The sequence below is a fragment of the Sorex araneus genome, chromosome 3, assembly GCF_027595985.1.
Source record: "Sorex araneus isolate mSorAra2 chromosome 3, mSorAra2.pri, whole genome shotgun sequence".
Lineage (NCBI taxonomy): Eukaryota > Metazoa > Chordata > Mammalia > Eulipotyphla > Soricidae > Sorex > Sorex araneus.
Window position 1 is genome coordinate 186,550,257 of NC_073304.1, and position 24,702 is coordinate 186,574,958.

Here is a 24,702-nt window from a genome sequence, read left to right on the forward strand (position 1 = left end):
GAACTTCACCTTCAAAATGGGAATGATTTATCCATTTCTGTACAGTTTTTACAGGAACCAAATAAAAAGCATGCATCAAAAGAAACTAAGAACTGTAGTATGTAATAAACAGGGGAAAAAATGCCATTTATGAAATTGGAAATGTAACATATTCCATTCCTAATACCAAATCTAAACACAACTTCATCATCAAAATTGTGATAGGCTAAAACTGGCCTAACTACTTTAACATTCTTTCCTTTAAGAGGTAGGGATTAAAAAAAGAAAGAGAGAGAGAGAGAGGGAGAAAGAAAAAGAAAGAAAGAAAGAAAGAAAGAAAGAAAGAAAGAAAGAAAGAAAGAAAGAAAGAAAGAAAGAAAGAAAGAAAGAAAGAAAGAGAAAGAAAGAAAGAAAAGAAAAAAGTAGGGTCTACTGTCAAGGAGGGAGGAATACCTACTATTTACCTAACAGCATATGGAGGAAGTAAAGCTTCAAGCTACATTTTTAAAATATAATAATAATGTACAATACTATTTGTTAAATGTATAATAAATAGTAGCATTAAGATAGCTAAATTTGGGGGGCTGGAGAGATAATGTAGTGAGGGAGAGTGCTTGCCTTGTGCAATCCCAGATGCCCCATAGGGTCCCGTGATCCTTGACTACAGGCAGAGCCAGGAATAAGCCCTGGGCACTGCCTGAATGTGGCCCCAAAACAAAACAGACTAAGGAAAAAAGCTAATTTTTGTCTGTTTGGGGGCCACATTGTTGCAGCAGGGAGTTGGGTTGCAGGGGAATTACTCGTGGTTCATTCACTGGAGCGAATGAGCCTTGAGCCATCTTCCCTGCCTCTAAATCTTCTCTTCAGATGATAATTTATGCTTTGCATTGAGGAGCACCAGGTTTGATCCCCAGCACTGCCCAGTCCCTAAGCAAACCACCACAGACATTCCCCTAAGGATAACCCCGGCACCACTGAGCACAATGTAAACAGATTAGAATTCAGCTCCACATAATTATAACTTGTCTCAGAGACTTACCCAGGAGAAGACTTTCCACTAATACAACAAAATGAAATTATATAGTCTAATACCAATTTTAAAACTAATGGTGAATCTTGAAAAGATTTAGGGATATTTTAACTTGATTTTAATTTCTCTGTTGCAGAATCTTAATCCTGAATATGATTTTTCATTATTTTGGTAGACTGGGAACATTAGGATTTAAGACACTGATTTCAGATAATTTCTAATTGCTATCTTAATGTTGTTTTGTTTTTGTTTTGCTTAGTAACATGCTTATGTCCTTCCTATTCATGGTACTGTCTTGGCTGCATATAGGATTCACCCAAGGCTTTTTAAAGAGACCTATGTAGAGGGCTAGGGCAATAATATCACGGGTACAGTATTTGGCTTGTACATGTCTGACCCAGGTTTGATCCCTAGCTTCCCATATGGTCCCCTGAACCTGCCAGGAGTGATTCCTGAGTGCAGAGCCAAGAATAAGCCCTGAGCTCTCAGGGCCCAAAATCAAAATAAATAAATAAAATAAAATGCCTATAACTATTTAGGTATACTGTTGGGAGCTACAGGGTATACAACGAATATAGCTCCTAATAAAGTTTCTGCCTCTTAAGATGAAACTAAGAACACAGCGTTATACAAAGCAAAGTATGCTTAGTGTGATAAGAAATTATCACTCATAAACCATGTCCAAATCTATATTTATTAAAAAGATATTATTTTCCAGTGTGTCTACCTACATGTAAAACCTTAATCCATTTCCTGTTATCTCTCCCTCAATAGCACCTTCATGGTACTCAGGACTTGGTCCTAACTCTGTGCTTAAGGATGTCTCATGGTGGGGTTTGGAGGACTATCCATGGAGTTAGGAATCCACCTGGGTCAGCCACATGCAAAACAAGCACCTTTACTCCTGTACCATCTCTCCGGCCCCTTGATGTAGGTATCTTAAAATGTTCACCAAATTAAAGCCAGTTTATATAGTTACTCTTGAGAATTTGGGCTAATTATATTTAACTCCCTTTTTAAGAGCCTTTTTAGTATTTTGTTAGATATCCTGGCATTCTCTGATTTCCCAGAAACTTTTTCCTGCTTTTTCTAACCAAATTCCTAATGATTTCTGTTTCTTATCTCTATTATGGGCCCACTTTCTCCCAGCTCCCGGTTCTGGGCCCTTTACACATCATGTGAGCTGGAGAAACAGAGATTGTCTCCATGATAATGCATTCTAGTGATTTTAATTACTGGTGGCATGAAATCTATGCTTGAAGTCAAGGCTGTTGCGGATGCATGTGTGTGGCCCCGAGCTGAATCCCCAGCACCACATCCTCCCTACCCCTTATTGCTGGGTAGAGCACTACAGGCCCCCAGCATCACCGAGGCTGTGCAGGACCACACCACTGGGCTGAGCGGCAGTGGTAATGATCCCCAGGTCCCTCCACCATGATAACTGTTTAAAAACTATTAAATTGGGGGGCCAGAGAGATAGTATAGTAGTAAGTAAGGCACTTGCCTTGCTGGCTGACCCAGTTTCGATCCCTGTCTTCCCATTCAGTCATACCCTGAGGCGTAACTCCTGAGTGCAGAGACAGAACTAAGTCCTGGGCACAGCTGGGGGTGGCCCCAAAAACTAAAACTTAAAATTTTAAATATGCATAGAAGTGAAGAAAATAAGATTACTTCAATCCAGTCATAACAGGGTGCTTGCCTTGCATACGGCTGACCTGGGTTCCATCCCCAGCATCCCATATGGTCTCCCAAGCACTACCAGGAATAGTTCCTGAGTGCAGAGCCAGGAATAACCCTTGAGCATCGCCAAGTATGGCCTAAAAACCAAAAAGCAAACAAACAAGTAAATCAAGCAGGCGATAACATTTTAGGCTCAGTACTGGTCTCCCAAAACAATAGGTAGCATCAAAATTGTCTTTTAATAGTTGATCTGGACTGGAGCGATAGCACAGCGGGTAGGGCATTTGCCAACCCAGGTTCAATTCCTCCATCCCTCTCGGAGAGTCTGGCAAGCTATCGAGTGTATCCCGCCAGATGGCAGAGCCTGGCAAGTTCCCGGTGGTATATTCAATATGCCAAAAACAGTAACAACAAGTCTCACAATGGAGACATTACTGGTGCCCGCTCGAGCAAATCGATGAACAATGGGACGACAGTGCTACAGTGCTATTGATAGAAGTGTGCATAAATAATTTACAAAATGAGTACATGAACGCTGTTTCTTAAGCTTCATGGCACAATGAAATGTGGGTGGCCGATGATTTGACAATTTTATTACTGAGGATCTCCAAGTACTCCATTTTGTCCGTAATGCAAATACTTGCAAAAAACAGTAGGGGCCTGAGAGTACAAGGAGTAGGACCCTTGCCTTCACAAGGTGGACCACTTCTATTCCGGCACCCTGTAATCCTTGAGCACAGCCTGGTATGGCCAAAAACAAGTGAGGAGGGGAGGGAGGTAGAAAAGAAGGAAGGATCCTTGCATATTTAGGTACGCAGAGATAATATTATTTTTAATAAATAATTCAATGAAAATCTCAATCTGGTCTTTTTTCCTCCTTCCATTTTGTGGCTTTTTTTGGGGGGGTCACACCCAGCATTGCTCAGGGGTTACTCCTGGCTTTGCACTCAGGAACTACTCCTGGCAGTGCTCCGGGGACCTTATGGGATGTCGAGGATGAAACTCCTATTGATCGCATGCAAGACAAACGTCCTACCCAATGTACTATGGCTCCAGCCCCTCTAAGCTGTTTTTTTTTTCTTTTTGGGTCACACTTGGCGATGCACAGGGGTTACTCCTGGCTCATGCACTCAGGAATCACTCCTGGCGGTGCTCAGGGGACCATATAGGATGCTGGAACTCGAACCCGGGTCAGCCTCGTACAAAGCAAACGTCCTACCCGCTGTGCTATCACTCCAGCCCTCTCTAAGCTGTTTTTAAGTTCTGTCTATCTCCAAAATGCATTAACCCAAATATCAATACCAAGTGTGTGATCCCCAGGACATTGGAATAACAACAGAGGGAACAGAAAGGGAGGAAGTGAAATACATTAACAGAGCAGGGTTAATTTTTATTTCCCAGCTTCTTTGCCACTCTGATCCAAAGTCTCTCACGGTCTCTCCTGTCCTTTCCCCACACACATACATTTTATTTTAACACCATGGTTTATAAAGTTTTTCATGATGATTTGTTTCAGGCATTCAATACTTCAACATCCACCACCACTATCACCTTTCCTCCACTATTATTTCCAAATTTTCCATACCACCCCTAAAGCCTACCTCCGTAGTACGCACACAACAATTTATTTTATGTTGCTTGTTACCAATAAATTGCTAATGGGATGATCAAAAAATATTTTCACAGAAGAAAATTAGTGAAAACTGTATCTCAACATGGGGATGTTAAGTTCTTGACTGAGGGATTACTAAAATGTTGTTACAAGTTAAGTAAACCTTCTGGATTAATGTTTCTGTTAGTCTAGATTGGTTGGCTTCTAAACTACAGCCTATCCAATCTGGTGTTCTATCACTGGATTGTCAGTGTTGTAGAGTTTGGAGATGTCCAGAAAATCCAGAATTCTTTACTAGATGGCAGCTTTAGGGTGTGGGCATGATTTCACCAGCTTTCGGAAGTACAAGGAGGTGGAGGGAGGTAGCCCATCCCAACTCAGAAGGCCTGGAGTTTTCAGTCACAGGGATCTGTGTACCTGAGGTTTGGAGCAGGTTAAATTCTCTGTGAGGCTGTCCTGAAGCAGTGGAATCCCATCCACCCAAGGCATGGCAGCAACTTAGCAGTGTGGGAGTGACTTCCAGGGCTTTGTTAGGGCAAGTACTAACCCCACCCCCACCCTATCCCACACACACACACACACCCCGGATGTCTCAGCCAGAAACAGGTGTCCAAGAAAATTTTGTGACTAGTTGATCTCTTTCAAGATTTATTTATAAATCGGGGGCCGGAGCGATAGCACAAAGGGTAGGGCGTTTGCCTTGCAAGCGGCCGACCTGGGTTCAATCCCCGGCATCCCATATGGTCCCCAAAGCACCGCCAGGAGTAATTCCTGAGTGCAGAGCCAGGAGTAACCCCTGAGCATTGCTGGGTGTGACCCAAAAAGCAAAAAAAAAAAAAAAAAAGATTTATTTATAAATCTCTGGAACAAGGCCTGTAGATGAGCTTACATGGCAGTGAAGGTGGTTCACTGACATGACTGTTGGGGCTTCCAAAGTACATCTCCTGGCCTTCTACAATGGCCTCTACTTGCCTTGCTAATCTCTTGAATATCTATGGTCCCTTTTCCACAGTGCAACCACCTGAATGATCTTTTCTAACAAATTGACCACTTTTTGCTGAGAACCCTCCAAATGAGTTATGAATGAAATCTTATCTTTTCACCTGAGACTACTAGAATTCAAATAATCTAACACACAACTTCTTCTCTGTCACTCTCCCTCTTCCCCTATCCAAAAGCCTGTTCCCATCGCAGAGTTACCATATGCTGCTACTTCTGCCTAGAGAAACTTTTTCCTATATAACTGATATCATCTAAGTCCCTATTCTTCAACCTTTATGCACCTTCAGACCAGGTTCCTGTCCTGCATGCTGGTCAGTCCATTACCTGACCATTATAACAAAGGTGTTGACCAGTGTTTTTCATTTTCAAACTTTCTACACATGCAGACTGGTGGCTCAAAACTATTGATCTAGGGTACAAAGTGATAGTATAGTGGGTAGGGGGAATTCCTGAGTGCAGAGTCAGGAGTAAACCCCAAGCACACTGGGTGTGATTTTCCCCCACCCTCAAAAAAGACTACTGATCTAGATACACTCAGAAAGGGCTCCCTTTTAAGTACATAGTTCTTCAGTACTCCAATCCCCACCACCCTTTATCACAATCCCTAATTTGATCTTTATGCCTAATAACACTATCTAAGATTTATTTACTTTCTTATTTATTAACTGCAAATCTCTTCCATTTGTTAGAGAAAAAGCCTAGTCAGGGCTAAAATTGTTAGTCATGCTGTGGGAACCAGGTTCTTGACTTTGCCACAGGAAAGAATTTGAGGATGAGTGAGATAAATCTAGTATAGAAAGTGGTTTATTAAATCAAAGCATGCACTAATAACACAGCAGAATTAGAGTGAGTCTAGGAGTTAAGGCCTTGCATGTACCTGACATAGGCTTGATCCCCAGCACTGACTATGAACCCTAAGCACTGCCAGCAATCCCTCAGGAGACCAGGAATAGCCTTTGAGCACCACCTGCTTTGGCCCAAAACACCCCCCAAAAGAGAAAAGGAAAATTAAAAAAAATGGAGTGCATATTTGTGGGCTGTAAAATATCATAATGTGAGACTAATACCCAAGGACAGTAGAGACAATGGCCAAGAAGCTTGCTTCATGGTTGGAAGCCTGCCTTATGAGCTGGGGGAGGAGAAAGCTGGGATAGAGAAGGGATCACTAAGTCAATGATGATTGGAGGGATCACTCAAGATGGGAGACGTGTGCTGAAAGTTGATAAAGGACCAAACATGATGGCCTCTTATTATCTGTATTGCAACCCATAATACCCATAAATAGAGAGAGGATTAGAGGGAAATTGTCTGCCACAGAGGCAGGGGGAGGGGTGGAACGGGACAGAGGGGAGGGATACTGAGGACATTGGTGGTGAAAAGTGTACACTTGGGGAGGGATGGATGTTCAAATTGTGTGGCTGAAACTCAAACATGAAAGTTTTGTAGCTGTTACAAAAAATGGAGTGCAGAACTAGATAGCACAGGAATAAGGAACTAGCCCTGCATGCTTACATGCAGCCAAGCCTGGGTTTAATCCCTACACTGCATGGTGCCCCCAAGCACACAGCTTGGAGTAGCCCCATGCAGTGCCAGATATAGTCAAAGCCCCCTCTCTAAACCCCCCAAAAGAAATCAGAGTGAAGGGGCCAGGTAGTTCAAAGGGTATCGTTTGCATGCAGGATTAATTCCTGCACCACATGGCTCCCCCGCATAATGCCAGGAGTAACTCCTAAACTCTGCTAGGCGTGCCCCCAAAGCAAATAAACAAAAGAATCAGAGTACAGGTATAGCCTAAAGGGAATAGCAATTTTTCTAATTAGGAAAGGCAGTTTACTAAGAGTAAGCATACACACTCAGAGTCCCGTTAGAGATATACCTAGAGTAGGGTAAGGAAGGCCCACCCCATGGGCTGCATAACCCCATGAAATCATGTGATCTGGTTCTGGTACATGATTGGATAGACACATATGCTTCTCATCAGCTTTCTATGGCCTGGTCTATCTCCCTGTATTATATTGTCCGCAAAGCATATCAGCATACAAATGGCCCCTTTTCAGAAAAGTTTCCCCAACCCTGCAGAAGAGTGCTTTTCTGAACAAGTTATATGGGTATAAGAACAGATGGGTATAAGAACTTTTCCAAGTTATATGGGTATAAGAACAGATGGAAATAACATGGCCAGAAAAGAAGGAGGTTTTGGGGGTGGTAATTTCTCAGAGTCAAGGCACCCCCCACAATCTACCTTATTTATTTAGTCATGTCTAGAGGGTGCAGTGAAAATTGCAAATTGTGATGGTGCATTTGGTTTTTGGTTTTTTCTTTTCCTTTTTGCAGAGCAGGGGATTGAACCCAGGGCATCACGCATGCACATGCTCTGCCCCTAGCTTGCTTCCCTGACCCCAGGAGTGATTTGTTTGATAAGCAGGGATATCTCCCAGAAAGCTTTTAGGGGGCCAGGTTTCACTCCCATCAATACTTGGCCAACTGAGCCAGGTTTATGCTAGGATCCAAGGATGCAGAGTTATGCCCAGGCCCTGCAGTGCTGGGGCCATGGACAATAGTGCTCAGAAATATCCAAGACCACACCTGATGGTGCTCAGGAAGTGATGTGGTGTCAAGGTTTATACTCAGGTCCAGCACATATAAATCCTGTACCCTTGAGCACAAGCTCCACAACTTTTATACTATAAATGGCTTAACCCTTTGGTGTCCAACATTTACTACTCATTAACTTTGTTAGCCTGATCATACCAGGCTTCATGATTTTGTGTGCTGGCTTGCAGGAAAAACTTGATCTAAGATGAAAAGTGTTCAAAAATGAAAAGGGAGGCGATGTTGACATGTTAAAAGACTGGGTACAATAGTTACCAAATACAATGGTCTTGTCTAAGTACATAAATATTTGTTTAGGGGAATAACAAAATGTTGCAAATGCTAAATTTTGCAGTGTCTCCACAATTCCACAAGGGAATATTTTTCAGTGAGGAGGAGTAAAGTTTTTTTCTATTCCTTCCTTATCTAGACACTTGTATACCAATTTCTTCTATCTTACATCTAAAATGCAAATCCCATGAAAGGAATCTTCTCTTCTTCATTATTTTATTCTGGTTGCTGAGAACACTACCTGATATATAAATGGTGCTCAGAAGTTGGAGAGATAGTACATAGGTTAAAGTGTTTGCCTTGCATTCTGTCAACTCTGGTGCAATACCCAGCACATTTTAGGGATCGCTTCTGAGCAAGAGCCATGAATGGCCCCTGTGCAACACTGGATGTGGTCCCAAAATGCAACAAGAAAAAGAAGGTGCTCAATAAATTTACACTCCGTGATACATAAGTGAATTTTTTTTTTTGCTTTTTGGGTCACACCCAGCGATGCTCAGGGGTTACTCCTGGTTTTGCACTCAGGAATTACTCCTGGCAGTGCTTGGGAGACTATATGGGACGCCGGGGATCGAACCCGGGTCGGCCGTGTGCAAGGCAAACGCCCTACCCGCTGTGCTATCGCTCCGGCCCCTACATAAATGAATTTTGAATGAATTAGTATGCCGATTATTTTTTTAGCTTTTTGTGTCACACCTGACCATGCTTAAGGGTTACTCCTGGCTCTGCACTCAGGAAATACTCCCGATGGAGCTCAGGGGACCATATGGGATCCCGGGGATTGAACCAGGTCAGCAACATGCAAGGCAAATGCCCTACCTGCTGTACTATCGCTCCATCCCATTGTATATCTCGTATATCTATTTTTAATTTTGACAGAAACTGACAAATGCCCTCTAGAAAAGTTGCTTGAATTTACAGCCACGACAACAATGTAGAATAGTGTTCTATAACTTACTTATCCCAAGAGTAGTATTATTTATACTATTAAATTTTGAAATCTGGGGGCTGGAGCAATAGCATAGCGGGTAGGACGTTTACCTTGCATGTGGCTGACCCAGGTTCAATTCCCAGCATCCATATGGTCCCCCGAGTACTGCCAGAAGTAATTCCTGAGTGCAGAGCCAGAAGTAACTCCTGTGCATTGCCAGATGTGATCCAAAAGCCAAAAAAAATTTTTTTGATATCTGAATAATAAAAGATTTTCTTATTTTAATTAGTTTTCCCTGATGAGTTATAAAGTAGAATAACTTTTCATGTATTTAGTAAACATTTGTTCCTTCTTTTTTAATAGATTTATCTATTTACAGCAATGTTGGGCTGGAGCGATAGCACATCAGTTGGGCGTTCGCCTTTCACACAAGCCAACCCGAGTTTGATTCTTCAGCCCCTCTAGGAGAGTCCAGCAAGCTACCCATGCATATTGAATATGCCAAAAAAAAACAGTAACAATAAGTCTCTCAATGAGAGACGTTACTGGTACCCGCTCGAACAAATCGATGAACGACAGGATGACAGTGACAGTGATATTAATGTCTTCCCCACCAGTCCCCACCTGCCAGCCCCCTCCCCTCCTCTTAGTAATTTGTTTTGCTGTCAGATTTAAGGAACTTGTTTCCATTGGACATTGTCCATTTCTTCTCTTTGTTTCTGTATATACCACAAATGCATTAGGTTACCTGGTATTTGACTTCTCCTTCTGACTTATTTCATTTATCATGACACCCTCTACTTCCATCCAGTTTCTAGGGGGCAACTGAAGGTAGTGAATATCTTGTTGGTTGTATAAAATGGTAGGATTGAGTGGGTGGGTTTTGAGCCATAGCAGTGGTGTTTAGGAATTACTCCTGACTTTGTGCTCAAGGATCACTCCTGGCAGTATTCAAGGGAACATATGCAAGCATCTCACGTGCTGTGATATCTCTTCAATCCCTAATGTGTTTTTTAATACAGCACTTTACCTTTAAGCTAATCTCTTCTGTTTGGAGGAATATTTTCATACCTTGTTACAAACTTTCTATCAGCTTATTGATTATTTTCTTTCTCTGACTTCTTCATTTCACCGAAAAGTGATGATTGTTGTTTAGAAATCTTCCTCACATAGTTCAGAAAGTTCTAGCATGTTTAGGAAATTCTGGGCTTCTCACCCTCTACTGATGAGGTGAATCCCTTAATTTCTTCATTATGCCTAGTGTTGTGAGTGGCATGAGCAAATAATTAAGTACTCACAATCACCAAATTGAGTCTATGCCTGTGGCTTTGAGGTTCTGTGGACCTTAACACCTGATGGGGATTTGTGATGGCACATGGCCTGAAGCAACCACAATGCTGCTGGGAATTAACGGTCTTAGCTCACTGCATCAGCTGTATCCCTAGATTGGGTAGGCTAGTTTTACAGGACCGGTATCCCCAAGTAGTTTTGATATCAACAAGAGTATCTGTGCTTGCTGGCACCTGGTGTCTGTATTACTTAGCTCAAGCCAGTTTAGGGAATTCCTATGGTCCCACCCTATGTTTGACCAGATTTGGACTCCAACCCAATGCCAAATACAGCAGGTAGGTGTAGGTCTGCTGCCAGCTTTCTTAAGTCTCTGCAGACTGTCCCCCTTTCAATCCACTGCCTACAATCAAGAAGATATAGATTAAGAGATTGTATAGTGGGTAGGGCACATGGCTGAGGTTCAATCCTCAGTATCCCATATGACCCCTTGAGCACTGCCACGAGTGATTCCTGAATAGAGCCAGGAGTAACCCCACAGCACTGCCAGATGTGTCCCCAAAGCAAAAATCAAAAAATAAAATAAAATAAATGAATTGGCAATTTATAAAGTTCTTGGAACCTTTGACTCATAATAAATCTCTAAAGTGTTAATATATTATTGCTATTATTATTATCCATTATTATTATTAGCTGCTATTATTTATAAACACGGGACTAATATCTTTTTTTTTTTTTTGCTTTTTGGGTCACACCCGGCGATGCACAGGGGTTACTCCTGGTTCTACACTCAGGAATTACTCCTGGCGGTGCTCAGGGGACCATATGGGATGCTGGGATTCGAACCTGGGTCGGCCGAGTGCAAGGCAAACGCCCTACCCGCTGTGCTATCGCTCCAGCCCCACGGGACTAATATCTTAGGAGGATTTCTCTGACCTCCAGGATTATAAAACATTTTGCAATATTGTTTTGCATGTGACTTCTATTCTGTTTTAATGTTCTTTTTAGTGCTATTGTATCAATGATACATTTGTAATTTGGATGGGTGGGCCACACCTGGCAGTGCTCGCGCTTACTTCTACCTCTGTTCTCAAGAATCACCCCTGGGGGCCTGGAGGATCATAATGGATTCCAGGGATCAAACCCAAGTCAGCTGTGTGCAAGGCAAGCACCCTACCTGCGCTACCATTCTGGCTCTCACATATGTACTGTAACATAAAAATTAGTTAAGTGCAGAGCCAGGTATAAGTCCTGAGCACTGCTGGGTGTGGCCCCCAAACAAAACCAAACCAAAAACTAGTAAAATAAATGCCTACTTTACTAGTTTTTTAGAACTTTTTTGACTTTATTTGAAAGTTGATTTTTTGGATTATATTTATTTATTTCTGTTTGGGGGCCACAACTGGAAGTGCTTAGAGGCTCCTCCAGCATGGTGCTTCGGGGGCTCCCAGCCATGTCAGAGATTGAACCTAGACCCCCAATGTGCAAAGCTGCACTTGCCCCTTGAGCTTTCTCTCCAGAACCTTCAGATTGTATTTAGGATAAAATCTTTCCTCTCTAAAGAGCCCTCATTGATATTTTGACATGGCATTAAGTTTTATACATAATTGGACATTCTGTATAACCATAGTTTTCCCCAAAGAGATTATGGTTCTTTCAATTTTCCCTGCTTTCCTTAATATCTTTTTAAAGTAGTCATTACCTTAGTATTTTTGATGGTTTGTTTGTGGGGGGTAGGTAGTGATATCACTACCTTCTTTACCCACATATGTGGTTCCCCAGCACCACATATGGCCCCCTGAGTGCCTCCAAGTGATCTCTGACACAGATCCAGAGTTAGCCCTGAGCACCACCAGGCATGGCCCCCCTTAAGACAAACAAAAATATATGGGATCAGAAACAGACATGTGTGGCCAGAGAGATAGTACAGTGAGTAAGGCACTTGCCTTGCATTAGACCTACCTGGGTTTTACCCCTGGCACCCAAAAACTCCCCTGAGACTCACTGGGAGTGATCCCTGAGCACAGAATTAGGTGTAAACACTGAGCACAGCCAGGTATGCCCAAACTCACCCCCTCTCACCACCAAAAAAAAAAAAAAAACCAGAAACAGACTTGTGCATATTATTTTTTTATTGCATACAAAAATGGAGGGTAGGGGCTGGAGCAATAGCACAGCAAGTAGATCGTTTGCCTTGCACGCGGCCGACCCGGGTTCGATTCCCAGCATCCCATATGGTCCCCTGAGCACCACCAGGAGTAATTCCTGAGTGCAGAGCCAGGAGCAAGCCCTGTGCATCATTGGGTATGACCCAAAAAGCAAAAAAAAAAAAAAAAATGGAGGGTAAAATGTGATATTAATTATCTTGGGAAAACTAGAAGGAATATGGGGAAAGAGTTGGAATAAAGAGAAACACTTTAACTTCTTAAGTCCAGAAATGTCAGTGAGGTTGCAGAGACAGCTCAAGTCGCTGAGGGATGCCATGCATGCTGGAGGGACCGATTGAACCGGCACCACATTGTTGCTGAGCCCTACCAGCACTGACCCCTGAACACACCTGGGAGTACCCCCTGAGCATGGTGTGTGCCCCGTCCCCCAACAAAACAGAAAATTTAATCATCCCTCCCTCCACCCCCAAGTCCAGTCAATTTTCCTCAAAATGAACCAGGTTGCTAATTCAAAGGGTTAGAATACATGCCTGTAAGGCAGAAGGCCTTAGTTTCCATCCCTGGCCCCACACACCCTCTGAACACCAATAGACATATCCTGATGAGGAGGTCCCCCCAAAAAATTACCCTAAAAATGCCCTCTTCAGTAAAGCCCCTAAGCCTTCATCTCCCCTTGACTATGTGCGGCTTTGCCACACTGCCTCCATCCTTCACATTGTGCAGAATTATGTTCTTTTTTAAAAACAAACAAACAAACAACAAAAAACTCTCATCCTGCCACTCATCTGCTTAGAAAAAAAAATACACTTGTTCTGGATGCCTGCATTCTCCTCCTCCTCCTCCAGGAAGGGCCTGAATCTCTTTTCCCATATTTTACAATATCCTTCACATTCTCTTCCTGTCGACCCTCTGCCTTCAAATCCCACAAACACTTCAGAACAGAATGTGCTTTGCCATGTCCTTTCACTACTTCTGACCACATTTCAGGATTGTCCTCAAATGTCGCCTACACTTCCTCCATTCCAGCTGCAGTAAAGCCCTGGTAGTTTTTGTCCTCTGAGTCATAACTCTAATACTGGGATCACAATATCCGCTATGCGTCTCCCAATTACACGAGAAAGATCGTGTTAATTATACCATAAAAGCCATTGCCTATTCCAGAGACCAACACAAAATAACTACTACTTTACAGTACATAGATGAATGCCTGCATGCCTGTATGCTTGGATGGGTAGATGCAGGAGCAGAGACGGACACGAGTGGTCAGAAATTTGGGAAAGTATTTCTGCGAAGATCAAAGGTAGACACCAGGGGGAGCTGACATACCACCAAAACAGCTCGAGGCGGCCCTACACGAGCTGCAAGCATTGGGATGAACGCGTGAGTGACGCTCACTAAAGCATCACGCAAAAGAAGCCGCTCGCCCACGTGTGCATCCCCTCGTCCTCCATCCCAGGCTGTGTGCTTCAGCTCAACTAGACCTAACACCCCCATCTCTTCCACCACCAAGGAAGCAAACAAAGGGGAGGAGACCCCTGCCCGGAACGCAGGAAGCCAATCAGGGGTCTCTGATCTCCCGGGAGGCGGGCGCCTTCGTTTAAGAGGACCCAATCACTTCCTAAGAGGGTGCAGAGGGGCGGAGAGATGGGCGGAAAGTTGCAGGGAGTCGGAACTGTGTTGGAGGGTAGGGCTCCCCAGGAGGGGCTGGGATGGGGCGCGGAGGAGGCGAGGGCAGGACCAATCGCTGCGCGGCTCTGTGAGGAGGGCGGGCAGCGCCGTAGCGCGCGCGATCCTAGCTGACGCATCTGGCCCCAGTTCCCCAGGATCGGAAGGGGTGGGGGGTGGGGGGGTGCCGAAGGGGAGGAGGGAGAGGAGAAAAAAAGCGGAGCGCGCGCGTGCGCAGTGGCGCGGGGAGGAGCAGGGACCTGGCAGCGGGCTCCGAGGCTGCGAGCTATCCGCGAACCGGGCGGGCGGCGGGCGGCGGGCGCGCGCACCATGGGGGAGAAACCCGGGACCAGGTAAGGGAGGTGGGGCCACGCGATGGGACGTGGGCTGCGACTCCGTGCGGTTACCTAGACGGTTCCTAGACAAGGACGCGAGGAGAGAATGCAGGATCCGGACGCCTGGGTCCCCAGGGGGCAGCCATCCGGGGCCGTGTGCCTGGGTCCTCCAGGATATTAATTAGGGAGTGGGGGACGCATGCTAGGGTCCTTGCAAAACGCCAGGGCTGAAGTTCAGGAAACCGGCGTCTGGGTTTCACAGGGATGTGGGGGCCGGACTATTGGGTTCTCTCGTGCAGGCTGAGATGCAGGGGCGGAGGAAGAAGGAGCAGGTGGCCGGCTCCCGAGGGGCCGGGTGTGGGGAGGCGCGTTGCTGGAGGGGGGTTCCCTCCAGAGTAGTGCAGAACCGCTGAAAAGACTCTCGTCCAGTACCCCACTGGCAGTCAGTAGAGCACCGCCGGCCTTCAGGGTCGGGTGGCTCAGCTTCCAAACTTCTGCCTTCCCTCCGCAAGAGCTTCATCTTGATAGAGCTGAGTACTTGATGACCCTCCCCAATTTATGGGCATCCTCAATTCCTGGGGTGAGGGGAAGCAGTATCAGCCCTGTGCACGCCATCCACTCCCCGGATGTTCTCTGTGCAATCGAGACTCTTTCCTTCCACTGACACCGAGTTCTCTTTTGTGGTCTTTAGCAAAGTCCACTTCCTGTTGTGACCCAACACCCCAAAGTGACAGTGGTTGAAAGCCTGAGTTCTTGGGAAGCGGGATTAAAGAGGACAAGGTAGGGGCTATAAGCCTGTAATTAATAGGTCCTGATAGGTCATTTGTTCTTCAAAACAGTTTGGCCACCCCTCCTATTCCCCATCTGCAGAGTATGAACCCAGTTTCTGAACACCAGGTTGACTGCCACTGGAGCTGATGATGAGAAAGAAGATTGCTGTCCGGGATTAGGAGTTAAACACCCCAGTGAAAGGGGAAGTCGCTGACTTGAGGAAGGCCCCCAATTTCCGCTGTGTGGTTCTGGGAGAGAAATGATGGACCAGGATGGGACTGCTGACTTGACACAATTCACCCCACTCCCCCCAATACAACTCTAGGCCACAGGAAATGAAGAGAATAGCAGGAAGTGTGATGGGGCATCTGTGTCTGTTACCCCCTTCCCTATACTGGGTACCTCCCTGGCCATCCCCTTAGACCCCCTACTCCTTGGCCAGCCTCAGTATATTCATGCTGCTTCTCCCTAGCCTCACAGAAGGTTGGCTGGATTAAGATCCAAGTGGCAGAGTTGTACAGCTACTTCCAGAACAATTAGCCCGAAACTACTCTCCAGCTTGCCAATTGAATGTGACTGCCACAGGTCTCTGCCAGGGCCCAGGATCAGCATCACTGGGACTAAAGAAGACCAGAAATAACAGAGAGGGAGTTGATGCCGTAGCAGTCGAGTCCCCCGAGTTGGAAAAAGAATTGGGAAGCTTCTAGCTGCCATCGTATCAGTGTTTGTTCTTAGCTTTGTCGGATGGTCATATCTATGGGCTTCCATATGCTTTCTCTTTGGATAGATAGCTTAGCCTTCCTGGAAGGAGCAAGTGTAATTTTTATAGCAAAAAGTAGGGTTAGAGGAGGGACAGGAGAGTTGGCAGTTTTTGGGAACTTCTAAGTCAGCAACTTAAAAGCCCATGTGCTTTTAAGTCCCAACTCATTTAGCACTTCTTTTAGAACATATATTGAACCCCAGACCCTAGTCACTCTTTTTTTTGGGGGGGGGTCACACCCGGCCATGCTCAGGGGTACTCCTGGCTCTGCACTCAGGAATTACTCCTGGCGGTGCTCAGGGGACCATATGGGATGCTGGGACTCGAACCCGGGTCAGCCGCGTGCAAGGCAAACGCCCTACCCACTGTGCTATCATTCCAGCCCCCCTGGTCACTCTTAATTTGGGTTCCTGTTACTCTTTGTTTATATCTTACTTGTATGATAACATGCAAAGGCAGATTTTGAGAATTCTGGGAACCCTCCTCAGCGTTCGCTGCTGAGACAGTGAATTGGGAGGGGATTGTAGGATGGTACCACAAATAACAGGCCCTCGAGTGGCTCTAGTTCAGGGTTTGCCAGATACCACCTTACCTTTCCGGCAATGCATGGAGAGACCGTCTCCCCAACAGGGAAGTGAATCCCCTTCACTTCAACAAACCATGCTAGCTACAGAGGCAGGACTATAAATAGTTTTGTTACTAAGATTGTGGACTCAGAGTCACAGTACCTCTGTTTCTATATTCCATTTACTTGTGACCTTAGACAAAATACCTTTCTTATGCCTGCCTCAGTTTTCTCACCTGTAAAATAGGGTCATTGGGTTATTTTATTACATGAGATGACCTTTATAGGACACTTGAAATACAGCCTCAGTATTGAGTGTTCACCTAATACATGTTAACTTAATCATTTTTGTCATACGGCTGGCATTGTGCCAGAGATGGCTAACCACATGAGCCCGCGGTGGCATACAGTCTGTCTCATGAAATTGGTGATATACATCTAACTGCCTTTGCATGCTGTCCTACAAGTAGGATACAAACAAGGAGTAACAGGAACTCAAATTAAGAATGACCAGGGTCTGGGGCTCAATATGTGTTCTAAAGGAAGTGCTAAATGAGTTGGGCCTTGAAAGCACGTGGGCTTTTAAGTTGCTGAGAGCAGAGATGACAACAGTTGGAAGTTAATGGAATAGACAGACTTAGGTAGTGTCAGTGGTAGAAATTATGTTAGAAGCAAAGGCCAGCACCATTACTCTTCTGAGTACTCTAGCTGTCTTGGAGCTGGAGACAGAGAAGATGAAAGAAGTTCACTGTATCACTGTATCGTTGTCATCCCATGCTCATTGATTTGTGCCCTACCTACTGTGCTATCGCTCCAGCCACTTATAAATGGCATATAGGTGGCATGCACAGCCAACCCTTTATATGCCCCTGAGGGAGGACCTCTGGGGAAAGCCTGAATGGTCACTGAGGCAACCAGTGGCCATTGCCATAGAAGAGGGGAACTGGTGAGATGAACTGGGGAGAGTGGGGGTTACTATAGTAACTACTTTGGGGGGATTTCCCTGTTGAGAACATGTGCTCATCTTCTGTGTAGAAGTGGGAGTGGGTAGAGCTAAACAAAGCCCCAAAGCTTCCAGATGAGATTGTGAATAAGTGGGGCTAGAGAGGGATAAGGCCACTGCTGAGTCTGAGGGAGGCAATGGGATTTTTCCTTTCTGTTTTCTTAGGGTCTTCAAGAAGTCAAGCCCTAACTGCAAGGTGAGTAGCCTCCTGCCGTGCTTGTGGTCCTGACTCTCCTTGGCCCTGGTAAGCCCAGCCTACGCCTAGACACTCCCCGGCCCTAGCTCCCCACTTCCTGTGGCAGCTAAGAGGCACTTCCTTCCCTCCTGAAGCCCCTTGTGGCAAAGGCTGCTCTGTCTGAGCTAGCCACAGAGTGAGTGGGGACAAGGATAGGTTCTTAAGCAAGACCAGCTTCAAGGAGGGCCCTGGAAGTCCGTGCCTTTGGCTCTCTTTAAGAACCAAACAGTGTCCGGGGTTGTTGTCTGTTTATCCCAGAGTCCCTGCGCTCTGCCTGCCTGCTCAGGGCCAAGTCCTCTCTGTGCACCCCCACATACTCCACCCCCACTGACTGGACACAGCTGTGAAAGGATATTGCTAAAAAACGTCAAGATTGAATTGTTTGGGAAACTCCCTCCGTGCCTCCCTTCCTCAGTGTCCATTTTGAAAACCCTTCTGGGCAGAAATCTGGAGGAACTCTTTCACTCTCCAGGCTGAGTAAACGGACAGGGCAGCCATTTTGAGGGTTTTTTTAGTTTGTTTGGGTTCTTTTCTGGTGTTTGGGCCATACAAACCGAGTGGTATTGGGGATGCAGAATATGTGCTCCAGCCCTTTGAGCTATCTCCCCAGAGCACACGGGTACTCTGATGCCTTGTGACACCCCAACCTAATCTTCCCTGTGACTCCACATCCTCAGCTCACCGTGTACTTGGGCAAGCGGGACTTTGTAGATCACCTGGACAAAGTGGATCCTGTAGGTGAGTGTTCCCAGAAATGGCATCACATCTCCCAAAAGGGGAAGAAGTTCCAGAGCCCAGAAATGGTGGCGCAGTCCTTACAGGGTGCCCTCATGTGTCCCTTTCCTAGATGGTGTGGTGCTTGTGGACCCTGACTACTTGAAGGATCGCAAAGGTACTGGTCCCGAGTTCGGGGACGGAGGGAAGGTGGGGGGTTGGGGAAGTGAAATGTGCTGGAATTGAAAAGGGCCCAGAAAGTTGGAGAACTGGGACAAAGCCAGGAGTAGGAGGAAAGATTTTAGTTGCCGAGAAAGGAGCAGGTGCTGGTAGATGCTAGGGCTGGGGGCTGAGGGGTGGAGGGGTAACAGCCACGGGAGGCTCCTGACCCACTACCTGCTCTCCTTTGCCAGTGTTTGTGACCCTCACCTGCGCCTTTCGCTATGGCCGTGAAGACCTGGACGTGCTGGGCTTGTCCTTCCGAAAAGACCTGTTCATCGCCACATACCAGGCTTTCCCCCCAGTGCCCAACCCGCCCCGACCCCCTTCCACACGCCTGCAGGACCGGCTGCTGAGGAAGCTGGGCCAACATGCCCACCCCTTTTTTTTCACAGTGAGAGTGCCCCCAACCTTAGTAGGGCAAGGGATTTGGATCTGTGTCTGTGTGTGTGTGTATGTGTGTGTGTGTGTAGCGCGGGGTTGGGTAGGGGGGAGATAATGCACTTGTTACAGGCAAGAAAAGGATACTGGAAGAAATAGTAAGGAGGGACCCTACACCTCATTAAGGGGTGAGGGAGGCATCTGTGCTTAGGAAGCCTTAGTCTCTCTGTCCTCTCCCGGGGTAACCCTCTCTTCTTTTTCATCCTCAGGAGTCCTGCTCTAGCCTCTTAGTTGAGATTGGGACTTTTTTGGGAAGAACTAGGGGCTATGGATGAACTAAGCTTCCCCTTTCTTTTGCCACAGATACCCCAGAACCTACCTTGTTCTGTCACCCTGCAGCCAGGCCCAGAGGACACGGGCAAGGTAAGGAAGAAACAGCCGGAGGCCCAAGGGACTCAAGGGGCCCAGCAGGAGCGTAGGACATGCCTCAGAGGGGTGGGGCTATCAAGAAGAAGCCAGGGTGGGACTGAGAGCCAGGAAGTATGCCCAGTGGAAGTGGGATGTGCATGAGGTGCCCCCTGTCCTCAAATCCTGCCCGAATCAGATACGGTGGCTCACCCTACCATAGCCAGGTGCCAGCCTGCAGGAGGCAGAAGAGGAAGACCCTATGATCCTCAGATCAGAATGAGAAAAGAGTCCTTGCCCGTGATGAGAGGAGAAGGAAGTGGGGGCAGGGCCAGGGGCTGAGGGCTGGCGTGAGGTTTCTCTCTCTTCCAAGGCCTGCGGGGTAGACTTTGAGATTCGAGCCTTCTGTGCCATATCACTAGAAGAGAAAAGCCACAAAAGGTGAGGAAACAGCCTCCCCACCACTGCGCACTCCCAGGAACCCCAGACCCCTGGAGGAGGTGGAAGTGGGTATCTGAGGACTGACCGCAGCCTCCCAACCTCCAGGAATTCTGTGCGTCTGGTGATCCGAAAGGTGCAGTTTGCCCCAGAGAAACCCGGCCCCCAACCTTCAGCTGAAACCACGCGCCACTTCCTCATGTCTGACCGGTCCCTGCACCTTGAGGCTTCCCTGGATAAAGAGGTGGGATGTGTGAGGGATGCACAGGGGTCACAGGACAGGACAGGCCCTGAATGAAGGCAGGGGATGAAATCACATGTCAGGGCTGCCTGAGCACTTTAGAAGGGGTTGGGGGATGAGCCACACCTTTTGAGGCTCTGGAGTTACGTCCAGTTCTGTGCCCAGGGGTAACTCCCAGCAATGATGGGGGATGGGGCTGGGCTCCGCTGCATGCAGGCCAATGCCTTACCCCCTGTACTATCTCTCCAGACATAGCACCTTTAAAGGAGGCTGCCTTAGTGGCATCTGGAGATTTGCTGTGGGCTTGGGTTTAGAGGGAGGGTGCCACGCAGTATCTGTATCAGGGGCCACATTATCAAAGGGATCAGTAGAGATCGGATTACAGGGCCAGAGAGAGGACAGCTGTGAAGTCACTTGTCTCACAGAGCTGGTCAACCAGCTGACCCAGGTTCAATCCCAGTTCCACATCTGGTCCCCCAAGCACTGCCAGGAGTGATCCCTGAGCACAGAGCCAGGAATAAAGTTAAGCCCCACTGGGTGTGGCTCTCCCCCAGATTAATTTGACCCTCTTTCCCCTTACAAGCTGTACTACCATGGGGAGCCCCTCAATGTCAACGTCCACGTCACCAACAACTCTACCAAGACTGTCAAGAAGATCAAAGTTTCTGGTAGGAAGTGAGATTGGGGGCTGGCACGGGGCCCGCAGGGCAGTGGGGAACATGCAAGTTAGGGGAATTTGCTGCACGAGCGGTTTCTGGTGTCATGGCCCTTGAATGTCCAGTGTGAGAGCTCTACCAGCACTCATAGGATGTAGACTGTTCCAACGAGCTGTGCAGTGGGGGCTACTGTTGTTCGCTGCTTGGGGCACGTATCGGAGTAGAGGCCAGCGTTGGACAGGAAACACTGTGGTGGGCACGCGACAGTCAGCTCTGCAGAACCATTAACCCCTCCTCGCCCTGCAGTGAGACAGTATGCCGACATCTGCCTCTTCAGCACTGCCCAGTACAAGTGTCCTGTGGCTCAGATCGAACAAGAGTAAGTATCAAACAGCCCTGGATCCCAACCTGAGGGGAGAAGAGCAGGCCCAGGGAAATGTGAGGTGGGGGTGGAAGCCTCCCCAAACTGCACCTGCAGGGACATTCCTGCCTCAGCTGAGACATCTGGGAGGTGCGTTTTCTTGAGAAGACTGAGCTGTTCCCTTGTTGGTTTTTTTTTTTTTTTGCTTTTTATTTTTTCTTTTTGGGTCATACCCGGCGATGCACAGGGGTTACTCCCGGCTCATGCACTCAGGAATTACCTCTGGTGGTGCTCAGCTCAGGTGACCATATGGGATGCTGGGACTCGAACCTGGCTCAGCCTCGTGCAAGGCAAACACCCTACCCACTGTGCTATTGCTCCAGCCCCCTGGGCTGTTCCCTTGTGACCTGTGTCCAAAGAGAAAGGAGGCGATGCCATTAGGAGATAGGAACTGCCACCACACCCTGACTCCTTTAAGAGCTTTATTTTCTCCTTCCTCCTCCTCAAACCCCTCCCCCACTCAGTGACCAGGTATCTCCCAGCTCAACGTTCTGTAAGGTGTACACCATAACCCCACTGCTCAGCGACAACAGAGAGAAACGAGGGCTTGCCCTGGACGGGAAGCTCAAGCATGAGGACACCAACCTGGCTTCCAGCACCATGTGAGAATGAGCTGGATGGGGAGGCGTGGAGGGGATAGCTGCCTGCCTGGATAGACATTCATTCGATGCCAGCTGTGTGTGAGGCTCTGTCCTCATTACCAGTGGCATACACATTCTAAGGGGAAGTATATAGTATATTTAGGGCCAAGTGTTGGAAATACCAAAAAAAAAAAAAAAAGGCATGCAGAGGGCTGGAGAGATAGTACTTGCCATGCTTGCCTGAGTTTGATTCCTCAGCACTCAGCTTGGTCCCCTGAGCACCACCAGGAGTGATTCGTGAGTGCAAAGCCAGGGGTAAGCCCCGAGCACAGCAGAGTATGGCCCCGAAACTAATAAACAACCCCAAAAAGGCAAGTAGAGAAGAGAGATAAAGAGATAAAAAGCACAGAGAGGATTTATGTGTTAGCATTAAATGAGGTGGCCTAATATTGAGGTAAATGTTGAGTATGAACCCAGAGGAAGTACGTGATGTGACTACCCAGGAAACAGTGGTCCAGGCGGAGAGAAAGGCAGGCACCTCTTCAGTCTTAGAGGTGAAGGTGACAGTGTGTTGGAGGAAGTGTGAAGAGGCCCAGAGAGCTGCTGGCCTTGAGGGGGCTGCCTCTGCTGTGGCTGCACTTGCCCAGAGACTCTTGGTTTCACAGAGGGGTCCCACTGACCCTTGCATAAAGCCAGGAGGCTGGTGAGGTGAGAATGAACTAACTAGAGGAGCAGGAGGTGAGATCTGAGGGCTGATGGAGAGCAAGACAGTGTTGGCCTGTTAGGTCACAAGGACCTCATCTTACCTGTGGGGGGACAGAAGTTCCCAAGGGGCTCCCACCTGCTCCCATCGCTGGGCCTTCTGCCATGATCTGAGCTGTAGGAGCCCCGAGGGCTAATTGACCTTAGTAGCCCCTTCCCAGAATTCAGAATCCAGTGGAAACCCTGAGGGAAAGGTGGGGCGCCCTGGTCCAACTCCACCCTTCCCAACTGCAGTGTGAAGGAGGGTGCCAACAAGGAGGTGCTGGGAATCCTGGTGTCCTACCGGGTCAAGGTGAAGCTGGTGGTATCTCGTGGCGGGTGAGTGAGGTGAGGGGGCCTTGGGTGGGAGTTCCAGGAATTTTTCTCTGCCTCTGTGACATTGTGGCTACATGTGGCCGTTCTCCCCATCCAGGGACGTCTCTGTGGAGCTACCTTTTGTTCTTATGCACCCCAAGCCCCATGACCATATCACCCTCCCCAGACCCCAGTCAGGTGAGCATTAAACATCCCCCTGAACCCCCGGCTGGAGGTTCTAAAGCAAGGCCAGTGACAAAAAACATCAAAACTGGTTCTTCCAGCATCCACCCATCCACCCCCTCTGCTCCCCTCAGCTGTTCCTGAAACAGATGCCCCTGTGGATACCAACCTCATTGAATTTGATACCAAGTAAGAAATTCTTCTACCTTTCTACCTTTGACCCGCTGGGACAAAGATTCCTATAATTTTACAATCTGCCCTTCATTTCTTTCTGGGGGTGTGCGGTGGGGGGCAGGGGTGAATGTTAAGGAGTGGGGAAAAGGCCAAAGTGCCAGTGCAGATGGCTGAGCAATGTGAGCGGCCATTTTTGTTTGCTAGCAGGGATTGAAGACAGTGCCTGCAAGGCCTGTTTCTGTAACTCTCCAATTCTGTGACCTGCCTTTTACTGCCCTTTCTTGCAAATGCCTCTGGCCCCACTGCTGCTCTAACCCCTCGGTCTCTGGGAAGGGAGCAGGAGGTCAAGTGAGGGGGCTGTAGCCCTCACTTCACCTCATCCTTTCCACCACCAAGCTATGCCACTGATGATGACATCGTGTTTGAGGACTTTGCCCGGCTTCGGCTGAAGGGGATGAAGGATGAAGATTACGATGACCAATTCTGCTAGGAAGGGGGACTGGAAGGAGGGAGTGGATGGTGCTTGGAGGGGTGGGGGCAGGACCAAGCACACACTTTCATCGTGAGGAGGGTGCCAGCCTCTCTTCCCTCTGCTGCCATCCAGTGGCTTCTTCCACCAACTCCCATTTCCTTCCTCTCCCCTTTCTCCCAGTCCCTCCAGATACACACTGGACCCATCTCTTGTTGTATGTGGGCATTAATATTTTACTAAGCTGTGCTTCCCCAAGGCCCCCATTGGGTGGCAAGTTATATTCACAACTAAATTTTTAGAGGAGGACACTGAGAAGAGGAGTGATAGTAGGGAAAGTGGGCTGTTCCCACATTTAACGTCACACCAACACCGTTCTGTCACTATCTTAGCTTTCCATTCCTTCAAGATGAGACTCTTCGGGGGGGGAAAGACCACTTCTTTATTTCTGAGCATAAAGAAGAAAATAAACCTTTTAATAAGCATGAGTGTGTGTGTTTTCTCTGTAGCATTTAAAGACTAGCAATGTGGCTCAGCATATAGCATGGACTCATATGTATGAGGCCCTAAGTTTGATTTCTGACACCATAAAAAAAGTATCTTGTGTTCAAAGAACATAGAGTGTGCTTGTCCATGTCTGCCAGCTCTTTGTAGAGAATCAGTCTTCTGTGTGGCAGTTGGCCAGCAGACAGTCAATAAAAGTTTATGGAAGGACGGGCTGGAGTGATAGCACAGCGGGCAGGGCTTTTGCCTTGCACACGGTCAACCTGGGTTTGATTCCCAGCATCTCATATGGTCCCCTGAGCACTGCCAGGGGTAATTCCTGCATGCAGAGCCAGGAGTAACCTCTGTGCATTG

At 47.3% G+C, this 24,702-nt stretch overlaps 1 protein-coding gene across 2 annotated transcripts; it reads left to right on the top strand.

Annotated features, from left to right (window-relative positions):
* Positions 1–14,466: 14,466 nt before the first annotated feature.
* ARRB2 (arrestin beta 2) lies at positions 14,467–24,329 on the top strand. 2 transcript variants are annotated; one of them, XM_012931888.2, is made up of 15 exons: positions 14,467–14,590; positions 17,837–17,867; positions 18,584–18,644; positions 18,754–18,798; positions 19,034–19,233; positions 19,584–19,643; positions 19,999–20,066; positions 20,172–20,307; positions 20,888–20,972; positions 21,267–21,339; positions 21,846–21,983; positions 22,959–23,042; positions 23,137–23,216; positions 23,303–23,390; positions 23,772–24,329. In XM_012931888.2, the coding sequence occupies exons 1-15, from the start codon at positions 14,568–14,570 to the stop codon at positions 23,863–23,865; spliced, it is 1,266 nt and encodes a 421-aa protein (XP_012787342.2). In that variant the 5' UTR covers positions 14,467–14,567; the 3' UTR covers positions 23,866–24,329. The 2 variants fall into 2 exon arrangements, with proteins under 2 accessions (XP_012787342.2, XP_012787343.2); XM_012931889.2 differs by having other exon boundaries at positions 23,336–23,390.
* Positions 24,330–24,702: the final 373 nt, after the last annotated feature.

Coding starts and splice junctions, on each gene's coding strand:
- ARRB2 (XM_012931888.2), top strand. CDS start 14,568: ATGGGGGAGAAACCCGGGACCAG. Junction 18,645..18,753: donor GGACAAAGTGGATCCTGTAG/GTGAGTGTTCCC, acceptor TCCCTTTCCTAG/ATGGTGTGGTGCTTGTGGAC. Junction 21,340..21,845: donor GTGGCTCAGATCGAACAAGA/GTAAGTATCAAA, acceptor TCCCCCACTCAG/TGACCAGGTATCTCCCAGCT.